We start from the raw sequence: 14,787 nt of genomic DNA, 5'->3' as shown, positions 1-14,787 counted from the left end.
ACTATTTTGAATTCTGGAACACAGTCAGAATTGTTCCAGAATTCTGACTTTCTTTGATTTTTTTTTTCAAAATTCTGACTTTTTTCCCCCAGAATTCTGACTTTTTCCTCAGAAATCTTTATTTTTTTCAATTCAGATTTTTAAGTCAGTATTCCGAGAAAAAAAAAATCAAAAGTTTGAGAAAAATTTAGATTTGGTGGCCCTAATTCTCTTCCGCAGTTTACTGACGAGACTTAATTTATTAAGTCAAAGCAACGTGTCTGTGTGTCCTGCAGGTGGCGCCCTGAGATCAATCATCTCATGGATCAGCTTTCAAAAAAAGAAAGGAGAGCTTCAGCTAAACCCACCCACTGTCAGGATTTCATCCTCTCCAAAAATAAACTGCCAACCACACCCAAAAGGGAGCCGAGTCCTCCGCCAGACAAGTTCACACCAGTCAGGATCACATTTATTCTAACAATATTCAAAAATATCCTCCAGCAGCTCAGTTTAATTCTGCTATGGTTTGCATTATGATACCAGATATGAAAAAATGTCTAAATGTCTTAAATGTTGAAATAGACAGAATAAACGTCCAAGTAGGCAACAAATTATGAACTGCAATAATTTCATAAACATGTGTAAAATAAACAATGCATCGAATTTTAATGTAAAAGCATTATAAAATGTTGCCAACCCATTAAAGCCCACCATAATGTTTTTAAAAACCAACATTCAACAACTTTTCAACAACTGTTACATTCTTAGTTTATTGTTGAATAGGTGAAAATATTTAGATTTTATTAGCCCTTTGTACTTGACACTTTTGGTCCATGAGAAAAAAAGTTTGGACACCCCTGATTTAGAGAGCATATGTTTAAATTATTGTACATTTTAGAGAAATATCTCCTGGTGCACTAAAAGTTCTGCTTTGCTTCTGTAGGTACCAAGAAGTACTTACACGTCTCCAAGAGAACTGCAGAAAATACAGGAGTGTAAAGAGAAGAACAAAGAAAAGGCTGAGGTGCAATGTCACTTTGAGATCTGATGACAAAATAAATTAAAATTTAAAAAGTATTTTATTGATCCTAAACGGAAATGAAATGCTGTTGTAACTCACATTCATTCAAATTCTTCAAAATTATTGTAGACAGTATGCAGATGAAAGTGAAATGTTTTTTTCTTTTTACATTTTGTTATGATTATTGCTTATTTAGTCTGAGATGCATTTCACAGAGTAGCTGCATCACGACCCAGAGAGAAACAGTCCAACTAGTAAACATCTGCAGCAGAAGTAGAGATTATTTTACAGTCCAACACGCTCTCACTTCCACATCTGCATCCTTCCAACCTCAGAAACTTCTGCATGCGGTCCACTTCAGATGTTGGGATCTGGAGAAATCTGAACAAACGGAGGTAGAGTCCCCTTATTTTACTTCATTTTTTATTAATTTATTTGCTCTTTTACTTATTTATTTAATTATTTATTTATATTGTTTTCTTTTCTGAACAAAGAAATGACTAATGACAGAAAATATTTTCAAAAACTGGTTACAACTCGTTCTGAGTTGTACACCAGAGTAAAATCCAGATTAATTTTTAATTTTTGATAGTCATAATATTAGCACATAAAGAATGGCTAAAAATCAAGAGAAAAAAGTAGTTTTATGAGAAAAAGCTTATAGAATTATCAAGATCTGACATGACCTGCTCAATAATTTCAAACTCATGCTAATTTGATGCCGGTGTGCTAAAAGATTAATTATTTTGTTATCTGTAAAACTTATAGCAAAGTTCACTGAAATGCTCAACATTCCTCATTTTATTCTTTCACTTTTTATGCTGGAGTTCTCAAAATATTACTTCTTCATTCTCCTTTATTATGACTTTGTTCTTGTCAAAAGAAAAGTAGCCGCAATATTCAAAGTCCAGAATATGCTTGCGAAACAAAATGGCTGCCCCAGGCGTGCAGACATCACTCTGAACTATGAAAACTGTGGAAAAAAACCTAGATTTTCCACAAATTAAATCTTCAAAATCTGATTAAATGATTAAATCGATAACATTGTACATTGTTAGGGGGGAACAGAATAATTAATGTCTACTTTGTTTTGTTTTGCAGAGTGTGATTTCCCAGAATAAGGCAAAAGGCGACGCCAAAATGAAGTCTGAGTCTTTTCATCCAAAAGAAATTCCTCACACTAATATGGTAGTAATCACCTGTTACACCTGCTGCACTCCATCATCGGTGTGTAAGCCGTCCACAAGGATATTTATCTGATTATTCCAGGTGGAGAGCCACTCAGTCAGGCTTAATAATGCAGCTATTTGGAGAAGAGAGGCTTTGCATGACCGTATGGTGAAGGAGGAGCTACACAGGTAATGAAAAACATCCAAAAATACATTACTGACACAGATAGATTCAATTAGCTGGGATTACAATTTTTCTCAGTTGCTTTGCACGCCTTTGTCTAATCATTTTTGACATTTGCAAAACATTAAGTTAATTTCTCAAAACAAAACACCATGGATTACTTTCCTCAAAATCCTTTGTCCATCTCTCAAAGCTAAATATCTGTGTCAATGAACAAGTAAGTCCTTGTTTCATCGTGTAAAATATTCATCAATAAGCAACTAAAAATGTAGGAAGCATTTCCAACTTGTTCACAAATGTGAGAAAAAATGTTTTGAAACAAAATGATTTGAAGGTTGAACAAGTAGCTTTATGAATTTCACATTTGTTCTGAGAAATTCACCCGAAAAACTGAAAATATCTCTACCTAGTTATAAATAAATTTTGGGCCTGAGTAAAATAGGGCTGAAACAATTAATCATATTAATTGTGATTAATTGGATTAATCAATTGTTGAAATAATTGTCAACTAATTTAATAATCTATTAATTGTTAAGTGGATACAGATTTGCTGAAAGAACAACATTGTCAAAGAAGTAATCAACTCAAAGCTTTAAAATATAAACATTTTGCATTTTTAAGAAAAACTTTGTAAATATTAGTGTTTATCCAGAACTCCTCAAGCTGCAGTTTTAGCGTCACCTGGTTCAACCTCTATTAAAGTGTCTTTTATTGAGCATCTTTTGCTATCCAATTATTAATCAATAATCAAAATAAAACAAACAAAAAAACAAATCAGCCCTGACTGTACTGAAGCAGAAAGCACAGAGCTTTTCACATGTTGAAGTTTTGAGGCTACAAACAATTAAGCGTTCACTAAAGGAATGTTGTGTTTTCTTTCAATTTTAGATGATAAAATGTTTATTTTCTTATTTAAAAATGAAATAAATTACTGTTGATTTGCATCTTTTAATGTATTTCATTGTATAAAAAATCAGATTAATCAATTAATTGTCAGAATAATAGATTAATCAATAATTAAAATAGTCGTTAGTTGCAGAACTAATGTAAAACAAAACATAGAGCATGAGGCAACTTGTGAACTAACTTTACATAAGTTTTTACCCAGTAGCTGTTTGTTTTAGCTGGTTTGGTTTGATTAATCAGCCTTCCTGCCTCTTCATTATCAGATATGAACGATGTTGCTTCGCTGAACTGATTTGAAGGAAACAACTGTTTTAACAGAATAGATAAACTGGTGCAGGGAGCGATAGACCCGTCGCCTTTCCTGCAGCGGCAAAAGGAGCTGGAGGAGCGGGAGCGCCAGGAGAAGCGGCAGGCAGAAGAACGGACCCGTCTGGAGACTCAGATCATTGAAAAGGAGATAACTCTGATTCGCAAACGGATTGCTGAGCAAAAACATGAAGCTGCTCTGCGCAAGAAAGAAGAGGTGCGTAATTATCACTTCATGAAGTTGAGAAAATGTCTGTACCAATGATTATTTTAGTAATTGAATATTCTGTCCATTATTTTGATGATTAATCAGTTAATTACATAGAAAATTGGCACTATATACAGATTTTTTCATTGAATTACTTAAACCTTTTTTATGCGATTTTAGAAAAACATTAAAAGATTAATTTTTAAATTAAAAAAACCCAAATATTTTAATGTAAAATACAATCACCTGGTCCAAATTTAATGAATTTGAAGTTAAACTACATCACTTAAGGAGTTCTGAGGAGGATGTATGTCAAGACAAAAGATTTTTTATCTTAAATTCAATATGTATTTTGTACCATTTTGACTTAATTACTCCTCTGATTGTGTGTCTTTCAGAATATTGCTTTATTTTTGAGACTGTATACCTCAGTTAATGATTAATCGATTACTAAATTAGTTGGCAATTATTTCAATACTGATTAATCGCGGTTGATCTGATTAATCGTTTTAGCCCTAGTTTTTACAGCAGATTACACAGCACTTTAAAGCATGAAGACACGCTGGCATTCAGTTGTTTATAACTCTTTGCCACAGATGGTTTTGAAAATAAGTTTTAAAATATCTTCTTGCCCCACAGACTGCTCGCCTCATGCAAAGATATGCAGAAAAACGGGTGAAGGAAGAAAAGGAAGTAAGAGACTTGGTGCAACAAGTGATGGAGCACAGGATTAACTTAAAAGTAGCTCAAGAAAGGAGCAAGAAAATAAAGCAGAAAATCGGTAGGCCTTGTCCTTTGATGACATAAAGAGAGCAATTTTACGATTCGTCACTAATTATGGTGATTTTAACACACATTTCACAGTGAAAGAAGTATCAGAGGAAAACCAGGAGCTGCTTCGCCAAGCCCTCGAGGAAAAAGAGGAGGAGCTCAGAAAAAGGTTTCAAATCATCCACGAAATTCACGTCATTGAGTCGCTGCCTATCGTCAAATCAAACAAGTTCGACGAGACGGAGGTAAGTGGATTTCACAGCCGGCGTCAGGGATCCCCGCAGGACCTCTGAGCCGTCTGTCTGGGGCAGACCGCAGGCCATGAGCTGCTGGGTGAGATGTCACTGGCCGAGCTGAAGGAGAGGCTGGCGCTGCTGAGGCAGAACCAGCAGAAAGAGGAGGAGGAGCGACGCAGCAACATCCTGGAGGAGAAGCAGAAGAAGAAGCAGCAGATCCTGGAGACGCTGGACAACATCAACCTCTACAGGAAGCTGCTGACGAAGGAAGCAGCCGACAGGTTAGCTGACACGATTCATCAAATTAATCGTGATTAATCGACTATGAGAATCATTATCAATTTATTTAGTAATCGATTAATCGTTAACTGGAGTATACAGACGCAAAAAAAAAAAGCAATATACCAAAAGAACAACATATACAGAGCAGTACATTCTGCATTTTAGAGGAAAATTTTACTTGTCTGTAAATATGTTCTACCCATAACTCCTCAAATTGTATAATTTTAGTTGCACCCAATTCTAGTTAGGTTTAAAAAGATTAAGCATTTTTTGCTATCTATTTATTAATCGGTTAATCCAAAAATAGACAGCAGATTAGCTCTATGCAGTACTGGTGTTACGTCAAGCAAAAAGGTTTGAGTTTAAGAAGTATTTTAACTGTAGATGCTTCTTTTGCTACAAATAATCAACTGTTCATATGTAATTACATGTTAGGCAATAAAATATTTACTTTCTCATTCATTTTTATTTTCATCTTTTAATCTGTTGCTAATATTATGTAAAAAATATTAGGAATATAAATAAAAATCAACAGAATGTGACTGTTTAAAAAACAAACAAACAAATTAATCAATTAATCATCAGAATATCTGATTAATCAATAACTACAGTAATTATTAGTTGCAGCCTGAATCTGAACATAAATGCACATGATATGATTCATGTTTCATTACAATTTGCACTTATGGGTCTTTAATTGTTTATGTATTTATAAAGGGACAATACACGTAACATAATATGCCAATTAATCATCAGAAAAGTTGATTAATCAACAACTAAAGTAATCGTTAGTTGCAGCCTGAATCTGAACATAAATGTGACAGATTACAACGTGCACTTATGGGGCTTTTGCTGTTTATTTCTAAACTGACAATGCATTATAAGCCAAAGTTAGCCATAAAGGCTAGTTTTCACCTGTAGTCCCTCAGGTGAAATGTAATACATTTAAGTGCAATGCAATTCTTTTGGCACACCTTGCAGGAAAGAGGAACAGCGTTCCCAGCAGGAGCTCCTGAAGCAGGTGGTGAATGAGGACGAGACCATTGTGGCTCTGAAGAAGAAGCTGGAGGATAAGAAACAGGCGTTCCACAAAATGAAGGAAGCTGAGCGGAGCCAGGCCAAACCCGGCAAAAGGCTCGCCAGGAGAGCGTCTGGTCAGGTGAGGTTCCTACAGGGATCCATCAGTCTTCCTGCTTCGACATCAGTTGTTCTCCTCTCCTCTCCTTCCTTCCTCCAGAAAGAGCTAAGGGAGACAACATGGGAGGAACTGGAGCAGAGCTTAGCCCGCTTCGTGCAGAACACCAAGTGATTCAACCTCTTCGGAGAAAAACATGTAAAAACATGTGAACGATACTCCCTGATATGATTCATGTTTCATCTTATTATTTTAAACCATTCTGACTCATTTTCAATCCATTAAATCTGATTAAAAACGTCCCAGTGTGCCTGAAGTTTATTCACAGAATCACAGTTTGTTGCACCACTCTTGTTTTAAGACCATATTTTTGTTTCAGTTCCTCCAACAGCTTCAAGAAGCAAAAAAGAGGTTAAAACAGGAAGTGAACCTTCAACCTCTGACTCACATGGGCGTTTTCCAGAACACATCCTCCACTAACCTGCTCCCTGTTTTCCCACCAACTTAGAAGACCAGATCGGAATTATGTTAACATATCTGTTGCCGTACAAAGAGAATAAGCTTTATCTTTAAGGGCTTTCCATACAGTCAAAGATTGAACAGAGAAATGTTAAACTACTTGAGATACAATCAATTCAATGATCAAATCAAGAGAACAGACAGTTAAAACAAGCAAATATTAATAATAAAACATGAAAGAATAACAGTAAAATAAATTAATCACTTCCAGAGAATGAGGAACTGTGAAATAAGGAACTGAGCCGAGGTCACAAGATGAAATACTAAAGTTTGTTTTGATGTTTGTTGTTCATTTTAGGATATCATGTATTTGCTTTGGTTCATTCTGTACGTTACATAATAAAACCTTAATGTCAAGAAAAATATGTAAATACTTGATGAATAAAAAGATTTATGTAAATAAAAAAAATCTACATCATAAATGACTGAAATGAATAAAAATGTTTTGCACAACTTAAAATAAACAGAAAAATGTCAAAAATATGAGATGAACATAAAATATATAACATGAACGATACTGTTCAGAATTGATCTGAACAGAGTTGGATGAAAAATTATTGATCCACATATAAAATATATAACATTGGAAATAATTTATGTAAGTGACAAGTATGTTACATAGTAAATTATTGTTGTGCAAAATAATATAACATTAAAGATGTTGATGTCGGAGCTAAATTAATTAAATACATGATTATTTACAAAAAATATTGATGCAAATAAAAATATGTCATATAATAAATGGATGATCTAAATGAAAAAAATATTTAATATAATAAATAATTCATTTAAACTGTAATATTTAACGTAAGAAATTACTGACGTGAATAAAAAATATGAAACATAAATAATTGAAGAATTCCTGAGTGTCTTTTTGGGGCAGCGGCGTCCCTGCTGGACGCTGCCTGTAACTGCAACAGCTCCGGCTCCTGCCCATTTTCTCTCGGTTTTAACCTCCAAAGTAAAATCACATGACGCGCATTTTGTCATATGACAGCGATGAGAGAGCTGATTCTTGGCTGAATAAGGTTCTGGTGTTTTCAGAGCCGCTGCGGGATGAGATGCTGCAAACAGACCCAGGCTGGAGGTTCGGGCTGATCCGCAAGAGGATGGACCGTCTGCGGCTCCTGTCTGCCGTCACCGCCGCTTGTTTCATCGGTGAGTTTCAGCAAAACAGGAGAAAATAAAAAAGTAGCTGTTTTGAAAGAAAAATAATGAAACTCTAGATTAGGAGATTAAATAATTTAACCCAGATTCTACAAAACTCTGATTTTGTTGTGAATATTTCTTCAGATATTCCTTTTATAACTTGCTTAAAACTATTTTATCTGACTTTTTTCGGGTTTAATCACAAGATTATACATATAACTGCATAATTGGAGCTTTTTCTTTTGTTTTGCTCACAGTAGAATAACTTTTTATCCCCAAACGCTCTTATCTTTTAGTCGTTTTTGCAATTGCTTTAATATTTTCGGAGGTTTCTGACCATCACATGACTCCACGCTGCTGAATAATTTAATTTTATGAGGATGGTGGCTCCTATTCAAGAAAGCAGTTAAGCACATGCCTTCTGTGATTAGCGCCACAATATGGGCTCTGTTTGCGTTTCTACCTGCTGCCTCCACTTTAGCACGCAGGACGGATTTCATACGGAAGTTATTCATCACAAACATTTTTCCGGGTGAAAAACTTAGACCTGGCCATTTATCACGGACCTGGAGTCGTATTTAGTCTAAGTCAGGGCTTCTCAAAGTGTGGGGCGTGGACCTCCTGGGGTCGCCTGAGCTCTTCAGGGGGACATGAGATGAAGAACAAAAATGAAAAAAAGTTAAAATAACCACAATTTAGCTAACTTCAACAAGCTATGATGAGTAAAGAAAGTATGGTTTGTGATTATTTTTAAAAGTCTGGATTTTCATGGTTTGGGTCTGAAGATGGTCCACTGTGGTTGTGCCGTTAGTAAAGTTATACACTAAAAAATAAACAGCAATATTTTTTGTTCAGGTCCTAGACTCTGAGGCGCCTCCGGACTGATGGACGTCAGTTTAAAGTTTTTTTTTTTTGTCATAAGAGCAAAAAAAAATGGTGATTTATTTTTCAGTTATACTTTATATTGTTTTTTATAAAGGTCACAGTTAGCAACAGTTTGCTAACTATGAGTTAGTTAGCAAGCTATAAGTTTAGCTTAAAACAAATATGCTATTAGCAAGCTAATTATTTAGCTTAAGACAAAGATAATTAGCTAGCTAGCTATATATTTACTTTGAAGCTAAATGTGTATTAGCAAGCTAAATAGTTAGTTGGTAAACTAAATAGTTAGCTTCAAACTAAAAATGTATTTCCGAATAAATATTTAGTTGGGAAGCTACATATTTAGTCAGCAAGCTAAATAAGGAGCTTCAATCCAAAATGTTTATTTAGCAAGCAAAATATTTATTTTCAACTTAAATATTTAGTTAGCCAGTTAAATATTTAGACTAAACAAATATTTAGTGTGCAAGCTAGATATTTAGTTTCAAATTAAATATTTAGATAGCAAGGTTTTGAAGCTAAATATGCATTTAGCTAGCTACATATTTAGTTAGCTACCTAAATATTTAATTTGAAGCTAAATATTTAGCTCACCAGAAAGTAGTTTATAATCTTAGAACAGTAAATGACAAGGCAAGTGAAGCATCATATCCTGTGGCGCTACGCGTAGCTAAACCAGGAAACCTCAACAATAAACAACAACAGTGAAAACGTGTCTGACTGCAACATCAAGTACAGCAACAACAAAAAGTTTATAGAAATATTAACGATAAAATATTGAAAACTAAGTTTAACTGAGCAGATTTTTGGTCGTTTATTGAAGATCAGGTTTAGCATCCAGATTTGAACGATGCAGACCGGTCCACATCATTCCTGTGGGTTTTATAGGTTGGGTATTCATGTCCTGGTCTTGTCAGACAGCTGTTTGCGGATGGATGACCGGGTTCTTCTCCCTCAGGCTTGGTGCAGAGCCAAACCACACTCACCCCTGTGGTGATGAAGACCACCGCGTTGCAGAATGCTACCGTTGTGACTCCAACACCCGTGATTTTCAGCAGCACCACCCCAGGCTGCTTCAGTTTCAACGCTTCTACTTGTGAGGCCTGTGCGCCGGGGTCACAGTACGACAACAGTGAGTCAGTAGTTCTGAATTTACATCAGCCGTCTGCTTTTTCCAGACCTTCTACTAAAAGTGGGCAATTATTATATCGTTCAACATTTATCGAGAAACATTTCTTATTGTTTTCATGCAAAATTTTTGTTATTTATGTTAAAAATGACCTAAAAGGCTTCCCTGAACAGGTTAGGATAGGTCTATGGGCGAAACAAAACATGTTCATTGCACTTTTTACACCAAAATCAGTCTTTGATAGTCAGATTTTAGTCTGCTCAGTTGTTCCTATTTTGAGCTATTTAAGGGCGTCTTGTCACTTTAAATCCAAATAAGCTGTTGCTGGCCACGCCCCCCAGCTCAACGTTTACACTGAAAATGGCAACAAACGGATACACAACTGTTTCTGAACATTATACAAACATTTTTTTTTCTGAATAGTAAATCAACAACAAAACATTTGTCTTTTCCAGCAGTTGTTGTGAAGCACATTCAGCAATGAAACCAGCTGACCAAACAAAATGGAGCTCCACTTGGGTTGCTAGGCAACGGCTCTGGGCTCAGTTATGGTTGCTAAGTAACGGTTAAGCACTCATGGATTATGACTTAAAAATCTGGAGGTTTTTGAAACGGCTCATTTTCCAGACATAAAAAAAACATTAACTTATTACTCAGAAGCAGTGGTTTTCTTAAGCGCTTGGGGAAATTTTAGGAGGAGCTGGAGCCCAAATGAAAGTACAAAAATGTGCAAAATAATTTTTTGTTATCATAATCCTTGTTATTGTCACAATAATATCACAAAATATCGCGATAAAATTCTGAATCCATATCGTCCATCTCCACCTTCTACATTTGTAACATGTCGGTTCTCTACGATGGCCATTTTATACATAAAAAAAAAGATGTAGCAAATTCTTGCCAAAAAAATCTCAGGAATTTCCTAGAAAAAAAACATGAAAATTTCTGAATTAGAAAAGATGGACATTTGCTGGAAAAACAAAAATATTATGTGAGATTCATCTCAAAAATTTTCCAGAAAAAGACTCGGAAATTTGTAGATTAATCTCAGAAATTTTCTACAATTTCTAAAATATTCTAGAAAATTTTAGATGTAGCAAATTTTCTAGACAATCTCAGAAATTTCAAATTTCTGAAAGTCAAATTGTGACTTTTGAATAAAGTTTTTTCTTGCAAAGTTTCAACTTTTCAAACTGAAAAATGTCAAGTATTTTTCTTGAAAATTTCTGAGATTAATCTCAAAATTTTATAGTTTTTCTAGCAAATTTTAACTTTTCAAACTCAGAAATCTTTTGGCATAAAATTTACTCCTCTTCTCTTCCTATCTTCAATGGCCCTGTTACGCTGTTCTAGGTTTCTCCCTGAATGAATTGAAGAGTTTTTTCTCTGCCTCCTCAGACACGCTGCCGTGTACATGCTGCCCTAATCCTGGGTTCTGTATATTTCCTGGAGCCTGTCTTCCATGCAAGACAGGTTTCTACCAGCCACTGGCAGGACAACAGGAGTGTCTGGCTTGCAGTCGGGGCTCCTACACAAAGTAAAACCTCACATCTCTAAAACTAATACTTAAGGTTTTATTTTTTATCTGTTAGCTTGATTTTCTCCTTCCTTCCAGTTTCACCGGGAGCCCATTGTGCCACCCATGCCCTGCTGGGTCCTTCAATAATGACACGGCTGCAGAAAGCTGCACAAGCTGTTCCCCAGGTATGTGTTTTACTTTTTTATCTAAAAGTCATTCCTGTGTTGTTAATCAGTGACAGAAAATCAATATGAAGAAGTGAAAAACATAGATTCACGTCGAAGTGCAGCTCAAATATGTGGAGGACATATTTACAATACTGCAATCTAAAATCAGATAGAAACTGTGACTCACGCATGTTATTTTCCACCTTCTGCTTTCAGGTTTGTTTGCATCAAAGCTCGGCTCTACTTCCTGCACACCATGTCCCCAGGGAAGCTTTTGCAAGTAACTTGTTCTTATTTTATATTTTTGTTTGTTTTGTTCTGTAACCAGGACCCAAAATGGTCAAATGTTTGTCTGTTTTTGTGCAAAAAGGGGAAAAAAATAATCAGTCATCTAACCTCTAAATTGAACATCACATGCCTCCATCCCATGGCTGTGTTTGTCACCACACACACACACACACAAACACACGCATACACACACACGCACGCGCGTGCGCACACGGACTGAACAGCTGGGGCTCTGAGTATTCACTGCATAAAAATCAAAGCGCCGTGTATTATCTCGTCTCGGTGACTTGTAGTTCGGCCTCTGAAAGACGCTTCCTGTCTGAGATTCTGCAGAGAAATTTTTTTCAGCTTCCCAAAGCATTCCCGAGGAACTCTGTGTGTTTTATTTGCTCTGTGCATTTTTGTTTATTTATGAACTGTGGTGCTTTCAGTTCCTAAATAAAACAAGATCAAGAAAACTAGACTGGATTATTATAACCAACTAGTTTCTGCTAGGCTTCTGCACATGGATTATCATTTCATCGATCAAAACAGCTTTAAAGTCAGGAGAACTTTGACACTTGCATTGGTTTTTTTCAGAAGGAAGAAAAACTTTTCTTCCTCAGAGTAATTTCCACTCACAGCATGACCCACTTTCTTTTCTAATTAGCTTTACACTTTGATCTCTTCAAATATTTCTCAGATTTAGCAAAAATTATCAGATTTTTTTTTCTTTCCAGAAACCGAACAACAAAGACCTGGTCACGATTCCATTTGTTGGAAACAAATGCATCTTTAAAGGGGACCTACGATGCATAATTCACATTTTGTGTGCATTTATTCTTCCATTTGAGTTTCTACTAATTCTAAAAAAAACACCCAGCTGTTTTTTGTTACTAAGTTAACATTTTTGGTGTCTAGAAAATGAACCATTTCAAAACAACCCGAATTGTTTAGTCACATTCGACAGGCACTGCGACATTACCTAGCAACTGTACTTGCACCCAGCCTTGTTACCTAGCAACCCCAGCCCATCAAGTAACTTTTCAGCAAGTTATAAGAGGTTGATTTAAATCAATAATTTCTTAATATTGATTTAAAAAAACATTAGTTCCACTGGCAGATTATTTCACTTATAACGTTTGAAAATGTTGTTTTGAATTAAATAATCTGATAATCTATTTAAAAAAAAATCAATAATAAGGAATAGTTTACTTAAAACAAGCTCCTATATCTTGCTGAAAGATACTTAGTTCTGAATGACTTCAAGTGTACTAAGATATTTTCACTAGAAACTGGACCAAAAATTTTTTTGCGGTGGAAACCCATCTTCGGTCTTACTTACTACAGCCTTGAAATCCAGTCGGGTTTTTTTTTAAACAACCGTAAGCATCTTACCTTCTGTCGGCAGTTCGTCTGGTTGCACACAGTGCCCGATGTGTCCCGGAGGAACAGAAGCTCTGCAGACCGCTGCTAAAGATTGCACCCCCTGCCGACCAGGTATTCATATTAGCATTTTCCTGCAGTTTGTTTTTAAAAAATCCAACAAAAAAGCAGAGGAATTGTTGTGAATCCAGTTTGGTTTCAACAGGCATGCACAAGGCTCCCCATCAGACGATGTGTCAAATCTGCAGCAGTGGTTTCTACCAGATCCTCTGGGGTCAGGAGAGCTGTGACCTTTGCCCCGAGAACCACTACTGCCCTGTGAGCGCCACACACTCTCAGAACTATGGTTGAACTGGAAGAAATGCTGCATCCAGTTGTACTTGGAATTGGGAAATTTGGACTTCCCAGTTGGAAAAGTCAATTGGAATGCCCTCAAAAGTCATATTTCCCACTGGGAAGACATGTGCTTCAATATGGCTGCTTCTCACATCAAGAGTAAAACATGCTTATCTTACAAAACACATAAAAAGGTCAGTCTCTAAACTGAAATTTTTATTTTGTTTGTTTATGAAAAGTAAAGCTTACAATTATTTGTTTGTAAGAGCGATTTGCAAACAATGTTTATGGGGTCGCCATGTTGAAATTCCGACTTTTTAGAAAAGGGGTTCTCTGCCGATTCAAAGTTGGCATTTCTAAAGAAGAAACACTGGCTACTTCCAGCAGCAGAATCATCTGGGGTGACTGCTTTAAAAGGATGAACAAGAAAACAAGAACTTAAATACAATTTCTTTGTCTCAAGGCCAGTTTATATTACTTTTTGATTTTAATGTCTTTATTAATTTTTTTAACTTCTTATGTCAGTTTCACATTATTTCATTCACCAAAAGGTTATCAGCATTTAGTCCTCCCTACTTAAAAACAACTTTGAAAAATCACTACAGTTTTTTATTAAAACAGTGTGATTTATACTCTTATTTTGAAAATGTAACCGGATGTTCTGTTAAGAGAGGCGGGAAGGGAAAGACGACGCTAATGTCGGACAGGCTAATACAGTCTGTCTGTTATAATAAGTGCTTAATAAGTTTTCTGATATTCTGGGTTACAATAGCAAGCTCGTCAAATCGCAGTTCCGAGTTCCCACTTCCCAGGCAACTGGAACGCAGCAGAATACCTTCGTTGTATGACGGAGCGGTTTTCTTTCAGAGCCCCGACGTGAACCCCATTCAGTGTCCGAGCGATGCTTTCTGCCCCAAAGGCAGCACGGCTCCGGGTTACTGCATGGAGACGTTCTTCAGGAAAGCAGGGGATACCTGTGAACTGGCGCCGGTTACTATCGCTCTATTGGTCATCGGAGGAGGTGGTGAGTGGTTGGTTTGAACAGAATGACAGAAGTTAGAAAAATAAGCTGCTCTAAATTAATCTATTTTTTAAAATCTGGTCCCCCCCACCAATGGACCCCATGGTTTTTCACAGTAAGGTGTGATGTGAGCGCGCCCAGGGCCGCCATCTTGTTTTACCATCGTGTTTTACAGCTTCTATTTCAGTGGTTCTTAACCTTTTTTGAGGTACCGA

The 14,787-nt window shown here is 36.1% G+C and overlaps 2 protein-coding genes across 3 annotated transcripts in view; both read left to right on the top strand.

Annotated features, from left to right (window-relative positions):
• Window positions 1–247: 247 nt before the first annotated feature.
• On the top strand, window positions 248–6,499 carry cfap99 (cilia and flagella associated protein 99). The gene is made up of 11 exons (XM_015048117.1): window positions 248–435; window positions 923–1,003; window positions 1,336–1,395; window positions 2,102–2,188; window positions 2,270–2,358; window positions 3,578–3,782; window positions 4,413–4,554; window positions 4,638–4,789; window positions 4,856–5,061; window positions 6,044–6,221; window positions 6,300–6,499. The coding sequence occupies exons 1-11, from the start codon at window positions 301–303 to the stop codon at window positions 6,369–6,371; spliced, it is 1,407 nt and encodes a 468-aa protein (XP_014903603.1). The 5' UTR covers window positions 248–300; the 3' UTR covers window positions 6,372–6,499.
• A 1,061-nt stretch (window positions 6,500–7,560) lies between these two features.
• LOC106956963 (major surface trophozoite antigen 11) overlaps window positions 7,561–14,787 on the top strand; it is a 12,279-nt gene continuing 5,052 nt past the window's right edge. The window contains exons 1-8 of one of the 2 annotated variants that reach the window (XM_015048107.1): window positions 7,562–7,874; window positions 9,706–9,879; window positions 11,275–11,413; window positions 11,492–11,580; window positions 11,779–11,842; window positions 13,241–13,329; window positions 13,421–13,533; window positions 14,419–14,575. In XM_015048107.1, the coding sequence (XP_014903593.1) occupies window positions 7,688–7,874; window positions 9,706–9,879; window positions 11,275–11,413; window positions 11,492–11,580; window positions 11,779–11,842; window positions 13,241–13,329; window positions 13,421–13,533; window positions 14,419–14,575 (1,012 nt within the window). In that variant the 5' untranslated portion in view covers window positions 7,562–7,687. Of the gene's footprint in view, window positions 7,875–9,705; window positions 9,880–11,274; window positions 11,414–11,491; window positions 11,581–11,778; window positions 11,843–13,240; window positions 13,330–13,420; window positions 13,534–14,418; window positions 14,576–14,787 lie in introns of both variants that reach the window. The other variant, XM_015048108.1, reaches the window with a different exon arrangement.

Source organism: Poecilia latipinna, unplaced genomic scaffold (genome assembly GCF_001443285.1).
Source record: "Poecilia latipinna isolate Pla-1442-1.1 unplaced genomic scaffold, P_latipinna-1.0 Scaffold860, whole genome shotgun sequence".
NCBI classification, from domain to species: Eukaryota; Metazoa; Chordata; class Actinopteri; order Cyprinodontiformes; family Poeciliidae; genus Poecilia; species Poecilia latipinna.
The sequence above is the reverse complement of the archived record's forward strand: the minus strand, read 5'-3'. Positions and strand labels throughout refer to the sequence as shown.

Excerpts from the sequence above, each read along its gene's own strand:
- cfap99 (XM_015048117.1), top strand. The coding sequence starts at position 301 with ATGGATCAGCTTTCAAAAAAAGAAAGGAGAGCTTCAGCTAAACCCACC. Across the intron at positions 4,790-4,855 it reads ACAAGTTCGACGAGACGGAG|ACCGCAGGCCATGAGCTGCT; the intron begins GTAAGTGGATTT and ends TGTCTGGGGCAG. Across the intron at positions 5,062-6,043 it reads ACGAAGGAAGCAGCCGACAG|GAAAGAGGAACAGCGTTCCC; the intron begins GTTAGCTGACAC and ends CACACCTTGCAG.